This window comes from Anopheles coluzzii, chromosome 3, assembly GCF_943734685.1.
Source record: "Anopheles coluzzii chromosome 3, AcolN3, whole genome shotgun sequence".
Taxonomy (NCBI): Eukaryota; Metazoa; Arthropoda; class Insecta; order Diptera; family Culicidae; genus Anopheles; species Anopheles coluzzii.
Window position 1 is genome coordinate 27,784,579 of NC_064671.1, and position 22,545 is coordinate 27,807,123.

The 22,545-nt window shown below is 45.6% G+C and overlaps 1 protein-coding gene across 1 annotated transcript in view; it reads right to left on the reverse strand.

The window, feature by feature from the left end:
- LOC120959818 (centaurin-gamma-1A) overlaps window positions 1-22,358 on the reverse strand; it is a 153,525-nt gene extending 131,167 nt beyond the window's left edge. Inside the window, exon 1 of the mRNA XM_040383479.2 lies at window positions 21,124-22,358. Coding sequence (XP_040239413.2) covers window positions 21,124-21,307 — 184 coding nt within the window. The 5' untranslated portion in view covers window positions 21,308-22,358. The remainder of the gene's footprint in view (window positions 1-21,123) is intronic.
- Between the last annotated feature and the right edge of the window lie 187 nt (window positions 22,359-22,545).

The following is a 22,545-nucleotide window of genomic DNA, read 5'->3' on the forward strand; positions in this document are numbered from 1 at the left end:
CATTTCAACACATAATCCGATTACGTGATTTGCAATTCCTTCACATGCAACGACAGAAGTTGTTGCCCATCGCATGCTATCGTGTTGACTAGTTGCTGCTGCTGCTGCTGCCAACTCCTGACAGCGAATGTGCAGCACATAATTATCAATTAAGTGATGGAAACCATCACCGAACCACCAATACAGCTTGTTACGAAGAGGGGTTGGTTTTCAGCTGTTAAACGAATGGCGTACCTAAAACGAAAAGGATACAAAAAGCAAACATTAATTACATGTCATGTAAAAATCATACCATTTCAGCGGTAGGAAGAGAATAGTGTGGATAAACGCTACAGCTACTACTCCATTACCCAGCGAAATGCGAAAGTAACCCATTTATCAAACGCTTCTCAACAAAAACCCTCCTAACGAATCGCACAGGCACATATACACGTTACAAAGGTAGCAAGCACACCAAAATGGCAACACCGCAGCAGTAAAACATGGCCGACAAAAAGCTTTTTAGCAGTCGGTAATCGCATGACCATCGTCGAGTACCGGGCGCCCTACCGCGCCGTATCGTTAGATGCGCGCACAAACACACACACACATACACCTTCTTATTGGTGGCTAATTATCGTCTAGCACCAAACTTACCCCTTTTCTTGCTTCTTTGGTTGAAACGGGCCGAAAACAATACCCACAACAACAACAACAACAGCAGCAGCAGCAGCAAAAAGTGGCCGTCCACCGTCGAAAAACGAAAACCTGATTTCCGAACAATCAACGCCGGAAGAGGAGCAAAATAGGAAAGATGTTTCAACAACTGCCGACACGACGCCCCAACTACTGGGAGGCGGCCGCAAGACGTCCACCAACCGCGCTCACTCTACACCACCTGGCCGTGTGCGCCGTTTCTATTTCACTGGACTGTGTATGTAGCCTTTCTCTATCTGCCCTCTCGTTCTGCGGGGCAGGTTGCTCCAAAGCGTAAGCAAAACGCACACGCAAAAGGAAGCCCGACGCCTGAGGCAGTGGCAGTAGCGCGATGGGCCATTATTCAGTAGCTACGAATGCAATTACGGAGCATGATTTTTCGATAACGCTACTGTGTTCATGTGTTCGCGAGCTAGCGAAGGAGTACTGTAAGATCTAGGAGTCGAGCGCGAATAAAATATGACAATGAGGGAAAATCCCAAACGCACACACGATCGCAAACGGCGAACGAAAACATAACCCAATAATTACTGTTCAATAAATGTCCCATGATTTTGCTTTTATCGCAGTTTTGATATCTGCTTCTTTTGCTTTCTTTGTTGATATTACGATCCCTAAGAGAACTTTATATAGATCAACCTTTAAACAACCGGTAGCCACCACCGATCATCAAAGCAGGCAAATCTTTGCTACGGGGAGGTTTGTTGTTGTTGGCCACAATGGGAATTGATTTCTATCCGGCCGATACCGGAAGAAAACGTGCAGCGGCGTATCGCGTAGACCATCGTACCGTTCGCGATCCATCACATCTAATAGTGTATTAAAGCATTGAGCAGAGCCAATGTTTTGCACAATCAGAATCGAAATCTGTTTGTGCAATTGTGCTCTTTATTTTCCGGTTATTCATTTCTATTCGATAAACGATAACCCATCACATTCCCTAATAATAGTGATCGGTATGCATACCCCAACACAATAAAGCTCCTTGTTTTATCTGTGATCTATCGCTTCAATATAGCGAAGCACAAAACGCAACGCAAAGTAAACAAACAATTGTCAATACATCAAACTACCGTAAACACAAAACAAAACACAACCGCACCAAATATCTGCAGTCAGTAATCCAACCACTGGTAAAAAAAATGGGTCACAAAGCTGCTGAAACCGCGTGCTCTAAACACGCCACCCACAAGTATGGCTCTTGCTTTTGACCCCGGCTTACCCCTCTCAGCCAACAGGCACAACTTATCAATTCTGTTCATATTTTTACGACCCATTGAAAAGCCGAACCACGAATAATAATGATGCGACGACGCAGCGGCCAAGGTGATGACGACCGTTCTCACACACACCGGGATGGGGCCGAGAATCGTAAAAAGAAAGGTTTCTTCACTCGCTTTGTTTTGCATTTATCACGATCGCACAATGGTGGCGAAAGAACTTTAATGAGTGTGTAACTGTACAACACCGCGCAGGAAGGCTGCTGCTCGTGGCTCAGAAGATGTACACGTTTCGAAGGTTACGATGAGAAGGTGACGCGAGATACGGATGAGCTAGTTTGTTGCTTTTTTTCTGCTGATTGTATCCATGTTGGAAAGTTTTGAAGGTACTTTCTTTTTTCCCCCGTTTCCCTCAGGGTGGATGGCACACAGTGATGCTTTTTCTGGGGCAGCCCTCTGGGTAAGGCAGCGAAAAAAAACCTGACGGTGACAGAAACGAAGCAACAGAGCAGAAAAGGAAAGAACTTTCTACCAAAGCGGCAAAACGCCGCTCGGTGACATGGTTGCATACTATGGGCAACGTGTTCCATTTTGCTGTGTTCCTGGTCCGGTGAGGTGATTTATGGATCACTCTTAGCGATGCATAAATCAACCCGTATGCCCGAAGGGTGGCCCGGACCGTATGCACACAACAATGTACAGTGTCTCAGGTTCCGCTTAGTCAAACAGACGGATTATTAGATCGGGCCCCGCAAATGGGTTCGAACAGTCTGAGCTACTGATGGCTAACTTTGACGGCGTGCAGCCACGAAGATGCGCGCCGCTCTCTCTCTCGCGCGTACTTATCTCACGCGGTCACGAGTCGTTCGACTTAGCACATGCACACACCACCGACACACAACACACAAAAGGGTTGTACGGACAGGTTGAGCAGTCAGTTACACATCAGAACAACCATCTACCAAAGCCACCCCATCTCTTCTGCGCCATCGAAATGGGAGCTTATTAAGCGCACGAACTCGGAAATTGAAATCGAGCCCCTGCCAGTTTCTTCCCTTACTGGTCGCTTTCTATGTGAAACGGCGCATTGCCCCCATAAAGCTCCCCAAAAACGGCAGAACGGCCGTCGATTTCGTGAGCAGCACTCGTTCTTTCCTCTTCCCGCTCCAATGAGCTAAGCTGTCTTCAGCTCCATAAAAGAGCCTGAATATCCGAAACGTTCCAACTCTGGGCTTTCAGCTCCAGAAATCCACGGATTGTTCCCAGCCAACTCCAACAGTTCTTCGATGCTTAATTCGTGCAGTTCTTCATCCTCGCGCGCGTTCGCAAAGGCAACTTGCGAATCTGGTGGGGAGGCAAAGAAAACCTACGAGATGCTGCCCCGATCGTAACGGAAACGTAACCGGAGCTATAAAACCAAGATCACTTCATTCCTCCAACCGGCGCACAGGCACCGGGGCCAGCGGCAGAGAGAGTGTCTCGGGATGAACCTTCTGCTCTTCCCGCTCTGGAACCCCAAGCGCGTCAAGGATGATTGGCTTTTTGTAGGTGATCGCGTTCGTTCCCTTTCTTTTTTTCTTTCTTTCTTCCTCGTCCGGGCTTGCACGCCCGAGGGGTAATTTTGCCGAGGCCAACGAACTTTGAACCGAGCTTCAAAGACGCGCCAGCGCATGGAAGACATAACCTACTGGACACCCAACGGAGGGCATCGATTGGTCAGCGATTTATTGTGCCTAATGTTCCGCGCGAACAACGAGCCCCCAATGCGCAATCGTACCCGTACAAGGGGACGAATTTCTGATCGCTTCAAAACGAATTGGAACAATTTCAAGCTTTATTGTAGAACCACCCTCCCGTTGGCCCTCGTCATCCTCGCAGAGAATGATCCATTCGACATGGTTTCAATTGCCGCCCATACCTCATAACTAGCGTGGTTAGGATTGCACTCAACATTTCATCATTCCACTCGGTCAGACATTCGAACATGCGGGCTCTGTCTGTCATGCACGGCAGGACATGCTTAGCAGCGTGATAATGATCGTGTAACTACACCTTCCGATAACGATCAACACGATTCCAAAACGGACCGCAGCTAACATCCAAACGGTCCACCACTCCGGATACCGCTGACGGATAAGATACTTCATTAAATTTCTTCTAGGCTAGCCCACCGCATCGCATCGTTCACAGCACTAGCATGAAAGAAACTGCGTGCTCATCCGTCAGCAAAATCGTGACACTGCATCTAAGCGCTTACGGCTTACCACGCCACAAGCAATGGGGTAACATGCAAGGGTGTTTTTTTTTTCTTGTGTGTCATTATTACTCGTGTTCCACACTGGCACCACTTTAAGAGTGTCCTATTAAAATGATATTCTTGAATATTTTCCTCATTGCGCCTTACAGCCCAACCAACCAAACAGCTCCCTGTCATCGATACCCCGAGGGTCTCATCAGCGCGCTCTTTCGTGCTTGTTCGGGGCGGGATAGTGCGCTACATTCTGCACAGTTATTACATCCTCCCGCGAAGAATATGATAGCGAGATACGGCTTACCCGGAAACTCCCCTATAAAGTATGTGTACATGATAGCTTGTCTCCAGAAGAAATGAGACGCTTGGTTGATATGCATACCAGGCTACGTGGTGTCTTGCACTAATTATAAATCTTTATTCAGTGCAAATTCTTTACTAAACCTGATTGTCTGCTGTGTTGATCGTTTCAGAAGTTGAATTAAATTTTACTACAAATAACTTTGTTCTCTTAATGATACGGCCAACCAGGCTGTCCTTACGAGAAATAAAAAAAAACTTTGTTCTCAAATGTCACAAACAGAAAGATATTTAAGTATTTATTACGCAATTAACGGAAATGATAGGGACAGCCTCGTTGGAGCAAGCGTCACACGGGCGACTATTGATCATGTCTGTCCTGAGTTCAAATCTTGATAGGGACAATCCCCTAGAATGTATAAAATAATGAAACGAAAATTTCTGAAGAAACTATTAAGAAAATTCAAATATTAATATCGCTTGCGTACTACAGAGCTGTAAAAACGACTTGCGTAGAAAACATTGAGACGATTTCGACCGATCGCGCACACAAGGTCGCACACCAGTTGGCGGGAAGGAAGAGGAGTTCGAGCTCAATTTTCACCCTTCAATGAATTCAGTCCTGTCTCGCATTATATTACTTCGCCCGCCTCGTAACATACCACACATTTGCGGTTAAAGATGCTACACACATGCCCCCGGACACAACACCCACCCGTCGCTTGGTGAAGGAAGAAATCGATATTTAAATTAAAAATTCATTACCACCCACACAACCTGGCACAGTTGCGTTGTGCCCCTGCTCGAGGTTATCCCCTACCGCGAGACCCTCACCGAAGCCTTATGACAGGTGCAATCGAACCGATCGAAGGATGACCTGCACACTGCTAAGGGAGCAACCGGCCCAAGTACGTCACCACCACACATACTGTGTACATTATTAGCTTTGGTGTGTGGAAGGTTTTACCAAACGTGCATACAGGCAGCACCCCCCTATTCGCGCCGAAAGTGTTTCCTTTTTGCAGCGATCTTCACAAACCAGCGCCTCGTATCAACCGGATATGCATGCACACGATGCCGCTTGGCAGCACCACACACATACACACAAAGCGTCGACATCCGCACATCCGTATCGAGGCCGTGACTTCTATTTTTATGTGGCTTTGCTCGCTGTCAGATGCACAGAATGCCCCATTATCAGCTGGGTGTACGCGAACGCCTTCGGCTCGCGGACCCAGCGGTTACGAGGGTGTGTTGTGTTGTGCGCACGATTTCGCTGCCAAGGCAATGCACATCGAGTGGCACACTGTTGGCTGCTTTGAGCAAAAAGGCACCCGGGCACAAAACATGGCCATTCGATGTCGACGGTTCTTCGCCGCTCGTCAATTTCTTTGCAGCTCCCCACACGTTTTGTTTAGTCCGTATCTTTTCGTTTCCATCACGTTTTTTTGTCGTATGCAAGCCTTCCTTTCCGGCCATTTCTCACACCACGTCGGGCTGTGCATGCATTCAATTCATCACACTGACTCACCACCCTTCCTTCTTTCTCTCTCGTTTGCTCCGTTGATTCGTGCTCGGTGCTGGGATTCGAACCGTACAAACATAATTCGTAATCGAGCATAAAACTGTGTTTCAAAAACTGTGGGGGGAACTACGCCTGCAAACTCCACCAGCAGCACAACTTCAATGGAGACGGGCAGACAGCGTGGCTTAAAATACGAGACACATTCGCGCGAAAGGTGCTCCGCTTCTCGCACCAACAGCCACACTCACTCGCCGGTGGTGCTAAGTGGCTGCTGCCCTTTTCGCGTGCGGTACGTGATCGGAATGAGATGCAATTTTCATCAAGGAAAATGGTGACGCAAGCGAAAAAAAACACCACACCTTTCAGTTTTGCCACCTGTCACCCCCATCACGATTGGTGGCTAACAATTGGTGGAGTGTAGCGAAAAGTTAACATGCATTGAACGGGATGCAAATTTGTTAGGGCCATAATGAGTTGAGGCCTGGGTTGGAGTGTGAAGCTTTCAAGCGAGATCCAATATTGAGACATGCACGACGAAAAAACTAATTTCAGTTCAATGTTGAAACTAAGTCATAAAATTAGTTTGGAGTGCAAAAAAGACAAAGAAGAACCAAGAGTGAGCTCTTTCTATTCTTCTTCTCTAACTTCTTCTTATTTAGTAGCAAAACTACATACAATAAAGATCTTCACAGCTGGTGCTACCTAACAAATTGATCCAAATCAGCATAATGAGGAATTTCTGATGTAAAAAACTTCAACGATTAATTTCATTCTAGGCTTGAACCAAGGCCACATATGTCAATGTGTCGACGTTTTACCCACAACACTACAGGGACATCGTGCAGGAGGTGCATCTGGTGATCGACAAGGTTCTAAGCATTGTTCTTTCTATATAATCCTCTCGTACTGCAACATGTTTTGCTGATATATTTTCAACAAGAATCAATAACCAGAACAAACGTGTTATACTCTACCTTACCTATACTTCACCTCCACAAACGAAGATACACGCCTGGCAGCGCCGTAAGTGAATTCGCCATAACGACATTTTTGTATTTCAGTCCCCGCCCACTGGACGTGCCGTATCCGGAAAGGGATGTAATTCCAACGAGAACACTTTTTCCACACCTAAGCTTCTTCCGCACAGGTTCCGGTTTTTGTCTTTACCCTCTCGCCTTAAGTGACACGTCATCGTAAAACAGCGCCACACGATCTTCATTTTGTCAACCCGACGGGAAGGGTTCAGTAATGCCCTTTCTCCAAACTCCCGCCCCCTGTTACAGCACCAAACGATTGATCGAAAGGGCCAAAAAGGCCAGCAAACACACACACACACAACTTCCTCAAAAAAGTACCACCAACATGGCGGGCTCTTCCTCCTTCCATTCACCATTCCATTCGGCCACCCGCCTTGTTTGGCGTACTTTTATTTCCTTTTTTGCGACGGATGGACTTATGCTCACTCGGTACCACTTGCTATGCTGTGCAGGCAGTTCACCACACACACCATCACCGCATTGAATGATGGTACTCGATTATTCAGCGGTAGCAAACGAAGCTTTGTGCATGTCGCTGAAGAGCTGCTTTTGCCGAAGCAGGAAAAGCGCCGGGTCGGGTTTCATATTGCATCAGATCACATCCGAGTAAGGGTGGTATGGATATAGAAAAACAAAGCCAACCAACCAACGACACTGCAGATGCGACACGTTTTGTTGGTTCATGGAGTGATATAGAAGGTTTTTGGGGGAAAGGGCGAGTTGAATTTCGTTCGGGCCACTTTATTCGCTTTGCGATCGGTGTGTGAATGGCAACCAGCAAGAGCAAAGGAGGCTCGCCCGAAAGGGTTTCCCGTCTGACAGCTGAAAAATGCCTGTAATTGTAGTGACAAATTTATTAACTTGAATGCTTTACATGAGGCTCAAAGCCGGGTGGATGGTTAAAGTGAAGGATGTATGCAGGAAACATTGACTGTCATGTGTCTGTGTTGCGGAATAAAAGGCCAAACAACAAACGATTACAATTTCTTTTATTTCTCGCGTATAAATCAGACAGATTGTTACAAGAGCTAACACACAAAAACGCTCAACATGAAAAGTGATTAATACCGATCGTGTATCCGTGCTGTCACTCTGTGTTCCTCACAAAAAAGTAGTAAAGCTTTTCAAACTTTCACCGAACCGTTTGACATTTCAATAACACAAAGCAACCACTGGTAAAAACATACTGCCAACAGCACGGTGTAACAAATCTTTTTGCCGTCAGGTACTAATACAACCACTATCCTCCGAAAAACGATGTCTAGAAATAAAAATCTCCAACTGTATCTCTACAGCAGCACCACCAAACATCAGAAACCGTGTTTTGCTTTGACATTTCCGTATGTCAGCTGCTTCCCTTTCCTCCCCCAAACAGTGTACCAAAAACATTGGTTACAAAACTCCGCGGAAAACCCCGGGAGAATAGGAGCAAAACCCAGCAACTCCACTGCCCAGTACCCGCGACATTTGGTCGTCCGTCATCCATGTGCTTTTCATCTGTACGAATTTTCCCATTTTTGCTCGAACCGATCGATCGCGGAAAAAAAAAATGTTCAATTTCCGTCCCCTCGGACCACGTCCCGACGGTGGGTCACATCGTCCCTCACCTCAGCCTCAGCCGATTGTCGCGGGTCGTTTCGGTTCGAAGATTGAACCGGTTTTGCTGTCGGTTTCTAACTGTGTTTTCGTTTCAAAATTGACACGAACCACACTTTGCAGCCGTGTGGCGTGCGGCGCCGGCAAGAAATGCAAGGAAAACGGAGCGTGTGGCAAGCACCGAGTCGAAAACGTGAGCTTCATGTGGAAAACACATCTCGCGGGGGTCAAAAGACGGAAAGAATTGCTACACGAGAGGGCTGTCACTTAGGAGCGTGAACGCTAGACCGTCCGAAAACTATTGGAAAACGTGCTCGATTTGTACGGGGTGCGGGCAGCTTTATGGGTTTTGTTCGTGCGAGTTTTTCTTCTTTTTGCTCCGAAATGGGCGTTTTTGAAGAATATCCTTATGCAGGTGGTAAAAACATTCCTGTGAAGCGCATAAATGCCTTTTTTGAAAAAATGATACATTACTAATTATGAAATACACACTTATAAAATCATATATTGTTCTCTACTAAATACTATGTTCACTCAATGATATTTATTGGCTATCAAACATAACTTATAAGACGCGAATGCATGGTGCCGTGGCTTAGACTCCAACCTGCCACACTGTCAATTGGGAGTTCAAATCCAATCTACATTAATTATACCCATAGATGATTTCTGTTGAGCCCTACGCTTAAAACATCATTTTCTTAATATCCTAGTCATAGGAAACGCCTGAATTGTGAATTATGTTACGTCTTCAAGCTTCATTTGCAAAGGCCATCATAGATAAAGAATCGTCATCACCATCATCAAGCTTCATGAAAGCCAATGCGGAAAGCAATCAAAATATTTAAATTGAAGTACGATTTATCATATGTATGTACTTTCTTGTTTCTACCTACTGAATCGTATGTCATTGTAGTACTTCAACAAATTTCATGCGTCAATATACCCAAATACTCATCCATGGGACGTGATCCAAACACTCCGATGGGTGTTGGCTGCCGTAAATAATGTATGCTTAGCTTATGACTTAATGCTGACACCCAAGCTGTCACTCGATAAACACACACTCGAACCAATCATTACCAAACACATTACGCTTTTGGCCCGATCCCATCCAGCAATGATTGACATTTTCAGTTAACATTTAATACCTCTACATCGTCGGGGTGTCGACGTACTGCATCACTTTTTGGGCATGAATATTGATAAATGAATCCGACCCATTCGATGGACGGCGACAGTGTAACGCACAGGGCAAAACGGGAGTACGTTCTATAAATAAGTATCACCAGAGTTGCGCAAAACCTAACCACCAAAAAACCCTTCCCTCCTGGCCTGCCAGATTGAGCACATGTTTGAGCACTATCCGGCCCTCTGGGGGCCCCCAAACGGTACACGCCCCCTCGATCGATGCTCGCCCGACCCAAGGCTCGAGCGCGAACAAGTGAATGGTTATGACATTTTGTCGGCCCTGCTGCCAATACGCAACACGGCGACGGTATTTAAGAGCACTATTGACAGCATGCTGTAGCAGCACGTGGTTTGGTGGCAACATTGGCAACAATAATAACGAACCGTGCACACTACCTACACCCCCAGCCACCGGTCGGTTCTTTGTCAACCTTTCAATCTGCATATAACCAAGTGTTTACACAACCATTGATGATGTTGATATGATGATGGTGATGATGATGACGACGCTGGTGCCCAGAGCATTGCAGAGCATTGAATGGAGCACTATAAATAACTCGCACAACACCACTCGATCAGCGCCCAACGCGCGCGCCCGGTTTGGAAAATGACGCCTGGGAAAGCAACCAGCACCCGCACAACGGCCTCTTGACAGTCTTTCAGCTCATGAAACCAGGTGACCGGCGCGGTTTTTTAATTGAAAGCGCACTAAAGCATATGCTGAGAGTTACTGGGTGAAAAAAGGCGATAATAACGAAACGAGCAAAGCTGCACAGTATCACATTGCAGAAATAGTTGGTTCACATGCACCAGGCGCAGCCTTTTTCTTCCTCAACACCAGTATGTAGTTCAAGGTCTAGCAGATAAAGGAAGTAATGATGCTATGCAAATATGCTTTGCCATTTTGCTGAACTTGATTGGAAAAACACAGACAGGAAATGGAATTTCAAATCAGTTTGCTCAATCCGGTGCGTCATAGAGTATCATCTCATTCAGCACACGTCATTAGAGGTTGGAAAAGAGGTTTTAGCAAAGCCTTGGAAGACAAACATTGTAAGTCTTTGTGGCGTCCAAGCTTCGGAAAGTGCAACATGATCACTACAACGCTAACATCGCTTTTGCTGTTCTATTTTTGCATCGAATGTGGTCATTTTTGTACACAGACGAACGTTTACTTGTGCGTTCCAGCACGTACTGTTTTGCTGCTGCTATTCGGTGCACAAACTTAGGCCATATTGGATGAGCCAAAAGCAGTATCCATACAATGAGGTGAAGTTTGTGAGATTGTACAGTTTGCATTTGATTGGTTCCAAAATAGACGGAAATGGAAGGATAATGTTAACGAAACATGTTATTTTTGTTAAGCATGCAATATTATGCATTCCAATGCATTCCACACAAACTTTGGACAATTAATGTGCTTTTACTAATTTTCCGATAGTTAGTTTTCCTAAGAAATTTTATTTATCCTAGAATTCTTGTATTGAAAATGTTGCCTCTTTCAATACTATGAAACTAATCAAAAATTGCCCCTTTAAAGTCAACATTTAACACGACGTTGCTGAATTTGTCGTACAATTCCCATCACCCCTTCTTCTTTTACAAGCAAACTCTTTATCTAGTCCCTTTTTCCCCGCACGATGGTAGCCGTTTAGTCGCCCCTACGTTGTTTGCGTAAAATTTGATTCTGTTTATCTGTTCACTGCTCTATTCCCTGCTCTCCCCCAATAAACCGTACAGCCAGCAGAAGCCGTACGATACCCACCCGCCCAGAATGCTCGTAAAACACCACCACCATAGCGCCACGCGGTGTAAACAAACCGACCCTTTTCCCAATTAAAAAACATCCGTCACAGCAAAAGATCCGGGGAGGAACTGAGAGTTTGTGTGTGTGGTGTAAAGTGATATAATTAAAATAGGGCACAGAATCGAACGTCGTATCTTTTTGACTGGCGCGAACACACATTGCAGACGACGAACGCGTTAGGATTCGACCCCAAAAAGTGCAAACAAACAGAACAACCGACACACCGCATTCGGTCACATTCCTGGCAATGTTTCTTGGCTTGTTACTAGTGTCGGGGAGCTGCCGTTCAAACTGTCGAGTTACTGCGGCTTGGTGAATGCCATCCTTCGGCTAAAGCATGTGTTAAAGCGAGCGATTGTTTACAAACAATTCGATGATCGTGCTCGTCGTCTGCATCAACACTCACTTCACGCCAATCGATCACGTTTCGTCAGAGCTCGCGCAAACACGCGGGCCTCTGCATAGAAACCGGAGGTCTGAGCTGATTGCATCACACTAAGGTGAGTAGAGATCTTGCGAAAAAAATGACCACAAACCTTCACTTTATAGACGAAGATCTAATTCTCAAGTGTTAAGTGTAAACAAGAAATTACTACACCAGATGTAAACACTGTTCCAGCTAGTGATGTGCTCTCTGTGCATCCACGTTTGCTGTGCATCCACGACTTCGATCCTATTCCGACTATTATTAGTCAGATTCCAACTCCGGCAAAATGGGAACCACTATTTCTGCCAGGAGTCATCCGGAGTCAGAGTCTTTCGGCTCGGAGTCGTCCGGAGTTAGTTGGAGTCGTCCTTTTTTTGTCTTCACACTTTGTATACAGACCATTGAAGACCCTTTTTTCGAGACCATGACTTCGACTCCAAGTGATTCCGGACGACTCCAGACGACTCCAGACGACTCCAGACATCTCCAGACGACTTCGGACGACTCCAGAAATCTCCAGACGACTCCGGACGACTCCGAACTGCTCCAGACTGCTCCAGACGACTCCAGACGACTCCAGACGACTCCAAGCAGACCTACCTTGCGGAATCGGTTTCGAAATTTTCGGAGTTGGATCGGAGTCAGTTGTAGTCGTCCGGAGTCAGTTGGAGTCGCCCGCAGTCGAAGTCTTCCGGAACCGCTCGATACAATGTGTATGTTATCAGGCATTTAATTTTGATGTTTTTTTTTGTCTTGAGACTTTGTATACAGATCTTTGATGACCCTTTTTTCGAGACCGTGACTTCGAACGACTCCGACTCCAAGTGATTCCGGACGACTCCAGACGACTTCGGACGACTCCGTACGACTGCAGACATCTCCAGACGACTGCAGACATCTCCAGACGACTCCGGACGACTCCAGACGACTCCGGACGACTCCAGACGACTTCGGACGACTCCAAGCGGCCCTGGTCGACTCCTACCCCGGGTGACTCCGGACTGCTCCAGACGATTTCGAACGACCCCGGATAATGCTGGGCAGATCTACCTTCCCGAATCGGTTTCGAAATTTTCGGAGTAGGATCGGAGTTGACTTCGGATTTTTGCCAACTTTGCCCAACACTACCTTCCAGCAACTGCTACCTTGACCTTGTCATCACACTTCCTGAACCCGAACCCTATTAATGCCCGCTCAATGTGTCATCTGCGCCAAACGGTTCATGCGTGGGCGCACGCGACTCTTGAGACACTCGAGAGATGAGGTAATGTTTCACCCGCTTTAACTGTCACTTGGTTTCCACGTGAAATATAACGCCCCCGCGGGCGTGCCATAGACCTAGCGACACATATGGAAATAATCGCGGAACTCGCGCGAAGGCGTCAGCTCAAGTGCCCGAAGGTTAATGTAGCCGAACGCCACACTCCCTTCCCCTCGACGCTTCTCAAGTGAATTCCACGCACTTGATCCGGTGGTGCACTCCAAGCAGAAAATAGCTTCAGCAAACGAGGTGAAGTTCGAGCTATCGGAGGATATCGATACTTTCTCGCCTATTTGAATGACGTCTCTTCCAGCTCTCTTCCAGCCTCAAGTGTGTTAGTATTTCGGTTCCTCCCCTCAAAGCATGCTCTTTCCCTCTTTCAACCAACATCAAACACAGTCCCCTCTCTGGCAGCAGCCATCTGGCAAACGGCGGGGTGTACAGCGAACGGAATAATGCTTTTGCTTTTGGTCCTCCACCTTAGCAGCAAATAAAAATGTTACCCCAGCCGGGCAACGGGAAATACCAAACAAACAAAACTTCTGCTCATGTTGCCTTCATCTGTCTTCTCTTCCTTAAAAAAAACCCCGACTTAAAACCAAAAAAAAGGAAATGTTGGAAAATAGTTTTTGAGCTGCTCGGTAGTGGCTGTGTTTGTTGGAAATTTTATTAGTATGATGATCTTTTCGTTCCCTTCTGCGGCAGCAGCTGCTGCTGACAGGCAGCGCTAGAGAAAACCGCGTGGCCAGTTTGTCGGATGATTTGTTTACAGCAATCCGTGGTCAAATAAAAGCGCCTCTGCCAACGAGGGAAAAACTTGGCCTTGAGCGCTACAGATTCCGTTTGCACAGGCACGCCGCCGCGCATGTGAGTGTCTGTCTTCAGCTAGCACAATTTCAACTTCAAACTGGCTGCCCTAGGGCCAGGAGATGTGATGCCCTGCCCTGCCGTAAGATTGACGTAATGGTTGCGCGCCGGCCAGAGCAGATCGCTTTGGGCCCCGTGGGCAGAATGAAAGTTTTTAACTCAAACACAAATGAACTTCACCAGTGCCGCTGTGTTGGAGGAACAGGCGAAGGTGAAAGCTAATGGCAAGCTCAGCTTGTGATTAAATATTTACAGATGCAATTCAAATATTTACACCAAAACCTCCTGAGCTGCTCCTCTTGGTGGTGCGTGTCTACGTCATCGTTTATAAAACGGGAATTTACGTCCAGTTTTTGGGTTTGTACAAAGCAAATCTTTATCTCTTACAGTGTCTAGCTGTACTACTGCAAGACCACGTCAGCTCAGAAGATTATCGCTGTTCCTAATATATCGTTTGTATTTGCATACTTTTATTGCCTTCCGAACTCTATCGCCCTTCTCATCTTCAACACACACTCCTCCTCCAATAAAAACGTATGCTTTACGCGCAAAAAACTAAAATTCTACCAGACTCATTGAAATTCAAACCCCATGGAAAGTGAAGCCCCGACACCATTGCTGCCCAACATTCATTGCTTCATGTTCCTTCCCTTGTTTTGCTGCACCGGAAATGTGTGTGCCTTCTTCGTAGGTAAGTTTTATTACAAACACACATCTCTCGCTTCACATGCACAGGCTTCTGGACTGACCTTCTCGGCGCATCTCTCATCCACTTCAAAAGCCTGGCAAAGGGTACCCGTACGTACTACGGGTGAGAAAATTATCACATCATAAAAACCCTACTACAACAACATCCTCGACCCGAACGCCGACTGGAGGAATAAAAAAGAACAGATAAGGAACAATTTCTCTGCTGATCCGTACCAGAAGTAGGGAAGCTTTCGCAGGCGCCTTCGCCTTCCTCCCGGGAGGCCTCATGTCAATGGTTTTGTTTTTCCACCGAAACTATCCGGGGAAAAAGGTCGAACGGTTTTGGCTGTGGGGGACCCGTTCGATGTGGATTAGTTTTTACTGCCCACGTCCAACCGAGCGGCTTATATACACACACGCATACGTTCTTCCAAACAATTCCGTTTTAGATGCGAAGAGAGCCTTACAAAGAGTTGTTTTGCAGGTAGTGTGCTGCAGCAGCCGTATCAGGTAGAGATTATATTACACAAACACAACTTTCTTGCCAACTTTGCGGACCTTTTCCACTGCGGGTTCGTAAAGGGATTCTGGAGTGCGGGAGCCTGCTGCATATGAATGAAGGTGTCATGTCGATTTGCGCTCCGTACCAAAAAGAGGGCATAAATCGTTCAACCGTGCCGAAGAAATATGATCTAAAAGTAAAGACAAAATTTGCACATAAAATCATCCCGGACGAGCAGTCCGAGGACACAACAAGAGCACACTGAACTCTATTTCTCATGGGCCCAGCCATAATGTGCTTTTCTCCACTGCAATAAAGGACGTCCTGTTTCCCTTTGAAGGTTTCTTTTGGGCCGCTGTTGTTAAAAACGCCAATGTACGTCAATTTAAATGTAAAACAGGGCCAATATTTCAAGGACTCATAAAACATATTTAGGAGAAAACAAAATGCTTGTCAAGAAATTGATTTGTTTGCTTACGGAATCTCTTCCCGCACTATTGGAACTGTTCAATGCCATTTTCAATGCCGATTCGAAATCAGTTGGCACACTTTTGGTTCAATGCTAATTGTTGCAACAAGCCCGCTTGGGAGGGGGGGGGGGAATATGCTCTACATTTCCCACTCGTTTGCAACTCTCCACGATCGAAAAAGCGCAACCTTCGCAGTGGGCAGATTATAAATAGCAATGCCACTTTCGCCTAGAAGAAGCCTTTCCGGTGCAACTGTACCCTGTTTGTGTGGGCAGAACCTTCTTCCCCCGGGGCCTCATTGCAATGTAGAACTGGGCACACACGGAAAAAGCACTCCATGGTACACAGGAAGCAATAGAAAAGTATAAAGCTACACCAACAAAATTGAAACGGACAACCTGAAAAGGACAACCTGTGATCGATAAAGGGAAATTAGATTCTACCTAGGAAAGCTCTCACTGCTCGGTGAAGCTGGCTGACGTAGGCATGAAGCGCTCCCTGTCAGTTTACATCAGTGTTGCTGCTTGCCTCATGCACCCGCACACAGCCCACTTATTGGCCTTCTTTCTTCAGCGGTATTGTGTGCTTGGGTGTATGACAAAGCCTTCATAAGTACAAAATAAGCTTGCCCTAAATAAGAACTCTATTTTCGCTCGCAAACAATGAGCGGGTGCCGAGAGGCAAAGTGGAAGAAAAAATGGCAAACAACATGAAACATTGTTGGTGCAAAAATTAAATCCCTTCTTGATGAAAATAATGCCAACATTAAAACCTCTTTACCAAACCAACCAGATCACAGAGCAGAACACAGCAGCAGGGAAGAGGTTTTTACCTTCCCAACAAAATCGAACGAAAATCAATCACCAAAGAGAGCAACGGAAGCGCAACTGCGCTCGGTACGACGAACGGGAAAAGCCCACGTAAGTGCACAGAAAAAGAGAGATCAGTAAGAGACAAAAAAAGAGAGAAAAAGAGAGAGAAAAAGAGAGAGAGAGAGAGAGAGACATAGGCCCCACTACTTAAATGCAATGTGACGTAATCTGATTTTCATCTACATACAATTTATGAGTGCTTCATGGGGCTTTCGGCGCTCCAAGTGGCTCTGTCAGGAGCGAAGCAAACGATTCCGCCGTTCGAAACGATCTACTCTCGGCTCGATTCGTTCTACGCCACGCGCACAAATCCGTTCCTACACGTTGGAGCATAAAATAGGGCTTCCATGCCTTCCCATTTCGGTTGGACGGGCTTTTTCGACTCGCAGCACCAGCAGCCAGCTTCCGTGCAAGCATCTAAGACGGGGTAAAATATATATAGCGTACAGACGGGCATAATGTGATCCGGATGCGATTGCAGTGGAACGGTGTGCACGAGAGATGTTACACGATATGTTTTTGTGTCTGTTACATGGAACCAAATCTGTTTATGTGTGCTACACTTACTATGACAAAGCAGATCATAAAAATGTTCACTAACATGAATGTGGCGCGTTAAGACGCTTCTTGTTAGTGAAGTGTGAAGTAAAGCGGAATTTTGCGATTTTATATAATGGCCAATAACGTTATTTCAAGTGTGCAAAATGAATAAAAATATTAGAAATGAGCTAATAACGGGATGCTGGAAATAGATTTATTTCATACATCAAACTATTTTTATTAAAGGTTATTCATAACTAAATGAACAAATGAAGACCACCACATGTTTGTGCCAATTATTGCAATTTTATGATGCTCCAATAAAAAAATACAAGACCCGCCATGACCGTTGGCATGAAATTCTAACCTTCAGAAAACCCGTAAATATAGACTCTGAGATCAGATGACGGGAAAATCAGGCAAAGACGAAAATCAATCAAGCATCGAAAAAAACATGTGTTTCGTCATTTTTATGGCAACAGTTCGCTTGTAAGGATTCTGTTAGCGTTCATCGAAAAAATGGACGGATGTGGGCAACTAACATTTCCTTCCCTTTTTAGAGACGATTTACTCTAAAGAGGGTTTACTGCAATTAAACACACATCGGTTTTTTGTTAACCAATATTTAGATTACTTTGGTGCAAAAAGTAAACGATCTAAAATATTGATTGATTGAAATGGCCGGCATAATTCCTACAAATAAGACGTCTTGGTAAACGTATAATATGTAGAACATCTGTATGAAAAATATTAAAATATTTAATTTATCCACAAAAATCGCATCGGAGCACTACAGAATTAAAATCACACACAAAAACAATCCAATCCATTATTTTAATGATTGCAAAATACGGATAGAACATTTCAAGCTGCCAATAAACACCTCGACCAGCTCTCGAAAGAACCATTAGTTGTGAACCGCGTCACCATAAAAAAGCAAAATCAAAACCCTCCCCTTGCCCAAACACCCGAAGCACCCGACGTCGAACCGGGTCCGGGAAAATTGGGTCACACAGTTAATGATTTTAAAATGCTCAATCGTCACGCACAAATAATGCCCTCCCGGCGCTGCCCAGTTCCCTTCCCTGCTTCTCTCCACCAGAGACCATACTCAGAAGCGATCGCTTAATATCGCTCGGCTCGTGCAAACACCAAAAGGGAAACCAAAATCAAAAACAACCCCGCTAGCCGTTTGGCAAATCCGTCTAATTTTAGCTAAACCGTAGCAGCGTCCATTGCATTAGCATAACCATAAACGCTCGCATAACCACGCCACGCCACACGCGTCTTCTGGAGCACCGCTCGGGCCGTCGAACGCAGCGCAAAACCGGTATTTGTGGCTAGAACGTTACACCCGCAGCTACCGTAGCATAAGTGAGCAAAGAGTCAAACAAAGAAAAGTCGAAGCAAAGATGATCGGACCGTACCGAAAGCATCTGGTCGCTCTCTCTCTCTCTATGCTTGCTAGATCTTATTCTGCGTACGCAAATGATGGGCTTCAAGATGTTTTACCTTCCTTTTTTCGGACTCCAATTCACGTTCCCCGTTCGGTCTACCAATGAATTAAATCCTTTCCTAAGCCCCATGACAGCCAACCGGTACACTACAGATCCAAAAACTGTCAACAAGTATGTATAACGCCTAACGTTGATCATCCCTTTTCTTTTTTATCACGCCAATCAGCTTATCATCAGCAAATTAAGGCGCCCCTTCGCCCGTTTGCTTGTCAGCAAGTATTTGATTTGGTTTTGAATTTATTCTACAAACCAGCCGCTCCAAAATGCTGAGGTTTGATGCAGTGTCAGCATCCCAAAACAAAAAACCCATAATACACATTCAACATTTTGCACAGCTGTTCTGCATACGTTTACTTCATTCAAAAATGCTATATTTTTGGAGGAGCATCGGCACACACACACACACACACACAGGCAAAAGGGCAATAACTTTGGCTGTGCAAAAAAGGAACAGGAAAACCTGCTCACCATAAGAAAATGTACGCAAGCAAGCAGGGCACATTGGAAGACAAGACAAGAGACGACATCTGACACCCGGGGGCCACAATGTTCAACGAGCGTCGCTTTAATTGACAAACGCAGCACCACCATCCCTCTCTCTCTCTTTGTCTAGAGACCTTCCCAGTGGAATACATTCCATCTTACATGTTTCTGCTGTTAGGACTCTTTCCGCGTACCAGAAGCAAAGCAAAAAAACGCTGACAGACACGATAACAGCAACACACGGTGCTGCTGCTGCCGGCTGGTCGGTCGATCGGTCGCGTGGTGATTTACTTTTTATGAGCCACGATTTATTTCGCCTCTTCTTGTCAGGTTTGCCTCTCTCTTTCTCCGGCCTGTTCACACAGGGCTCGCTCCCGTCGTAAATCATAATTAAATCCACACAAATTAATGGAGCGCTCCGTGTGGCACAGCAAGAAGGTCACCGAATTGATATTAGGATGGTTTTATTTATTGAAAAGCCGATTCAGCGCCTACTACGATGAGTTTGAACCAGTTCGGAAGGGGCGTGGGATTGCTTGGCCAGTAGCATTAGCCTAATTCAATAAGCAGCAAACGATCATCAAAGGAAGCTTAGCCGAATTCCAACCCAAATTTAAAGGTGGATGCGATGTTTTGGGTTAGGTTTTAGGTAGAAAACATAAGGCATAGAAACATGATTTAAATTTAGTTTATCAGAGATTACCATATCTTCTCCATACAAATCTAGTAAATGATAACGCGCATTCGTTTTGTTACTTTCTGCAAGTAGTCAGCTAAAGAGTCTAAATTTCTACGATGGATGACGATGGTACATTTAACAAAACTGCTGCCAGGAATGGGTCATTCGCAAATATAGGTGCGGAGTCAGTTGCTGGATCACGGTAGGTACTATATCTATTCCTGAACCAGAATAGTCTCGCGATCCGTTCAATCCGCGAGCCTGGTCCAAGAACAATATTTGAATTGGAATTAAAAAGGAGGCAGTTCCAGTACAGTTATGGTTTGGGAATCAGTTCCTGGACCGGTTAGACTCAGTATCAGTTCCGTTGGGAATCTGTCCTAGGATCGATATAGGGTTTGTACAAGTTCCAGGACCAGTATGGATTCAAGATCAATTTAAGGAACAATATGGGTTCAGGATTAGTCTCAGGATTGGTAGGAATTTGGTATCGCTTCCAAGATCGGTATCGGTTTCATGGCCGATATACGTTGGGAATTAGTACCGAGATCAGTTTCAATCAGTTGTATAGGTTCTAAATCAATTGTAGGGGATCAAAATCCAGGCATCTGGGAGTTCAGATCCTCGAATTCAGGAGAGAAATCCCTGAATTCTTTTTTCGTAACCCTGTAGCGGGGCAAAATTATCCAGTTATTACTCAAATGATTTTGTTTTGTGATTCGGTCTCGGGATATTGACGTTATAGTTATCTTTTGTGGGTACTAAGACATCTCTTAACCGGTGGAAAACGGTTGGAAACGGTTTCTTATGCCTTGCATTTGATCCAAGTCTAAGTAGCCAAGTTGAAACCTTGGAACATTAATGCCTAACATCCATTGCTCCAGTTCCTGACAACTCTACGAGTTAGATGAGTTTCGGAATTTCCTCCTTAATGTCCCAAGATAGGTCCATTTTTACACTGATCCACTGAAGGAGATGTTCTTCACCATTTTACGTCAATAAACGGAAAGAGCAAATTCTATATAGACTGCTCGTATGCTTGTGGTGTCTCGTTAGACCTTTAAAATTAGCTTATACATAATTAGGCAATTATTTCCCATTTTAAAACGACCAAACTCATTAACCACATTCTCACAGGTTGCATAATCCGGACCTGAACCACTTCCCGCAGAAAATTCTTCCCGCTCCTTACCTTCTATGCAGACGACATGATCTCGGATCTGCTGCGCGACCTGCACGTCCGGGATGAGGTCGATCAGGTGGTAGATGGCGTAGATAGACGGATGGACGCTCTCGAACCGCTGTATCTCCTGGCGGATGGCCAGCGAGTTGTTGAACATCCAGGGCAGGTGCGTTCGCGAGCTGTTGTTATTCATTTTTCACACTAAATTTTTTTATTCCGCCACAAACAAAACCGCAAAACCGAAGCAAAACGAAAAAACCGAAAACCAGACCTCCCTCCACTACCACACTTTCACTATCACCACCCACACCTCCACACAGGAATGATGAAGAGGGGTGTTGCTTCTCGCCAGGCACACCGTACTTTACGTTTGTGCACCAGTTTTGCTTTGCGCTTGGACTTTACACAGAAAAAGCCCACGTACAAACACACACATGCACACACACAGAGAGAGCAAAACACTATCGCACGTGCAACGCACACCCATACACACGCACAGGAGCAAACCCTTTTCACCGCATGCTCTGCTCGTGGAGATCTTGGATCCGTGATTTTATCACTTCGCGGGAAACAGCGCTACCTCCCCACGAACACTTTCTTCTTGCCCAACAGCGATTATGTTGATGTAAATGGAATTTTACCAAAAAAAACTTCAAATCACACAAAAGCACACGGTAAGCATCTAAGATCTTTTTCTTATTTTTTAACACAAATCACACCGCTTCTCACTGATGATTTTCCACAGACTCTTGCTTATACGCTTTCCGTTGTTTTTTTTTTTTCAAAAGCACACACCAACTAAGAGCACTCTTTCGCTCGCCCTTCACTGCTTTAATTTTGTTGGCTCACTTGCATCGCTTGATGCTCCACCATCAACCACTCCTCCGCAAAGGGGGTAAGGGGAGGAGGAAAACCTGTCGTTTGATGCCTTGACGCGATTTCGTGCTGTGAGCAAGGGAATTCGAGCGACCGCCTTCAAACCCCCACACTTGCACATGCACCAAAGGCTTGTTTCCTTGGCACTTGTGGATGGTTAAGATGTTTTCGAAGTTAAGACGCTCCAGCACCCGTGTCACATCGTTACACTGTTGTAAACCCGTGTACCGTTAGCCTCTTCACCGCAGGCGGGGAAAGCTGTGTGTGTGTGAGGGGCGGGGAGAAGTGGGAGAGAGAATTCACGCACGAAAACAACACAGGCACGTCCGATGCGTACGGCACGACAACACTTTTTGACAGCCCGTGCTCAAAACAAAATCGCCTCGCGCACTGACGTACACGAATGGTGCGGTTGTGTGCGTGTATGTGTGTGTGTGTAGCTATGCGACCGGGTTGGTGCAGCAACAGCGCTTTTGACAGTTGAGAGCCGTTTCTTTTCGAACATCGCCGTTGAAGATATTCTTTTTCAAAAATCAGCTAGAATTTGTGATATTT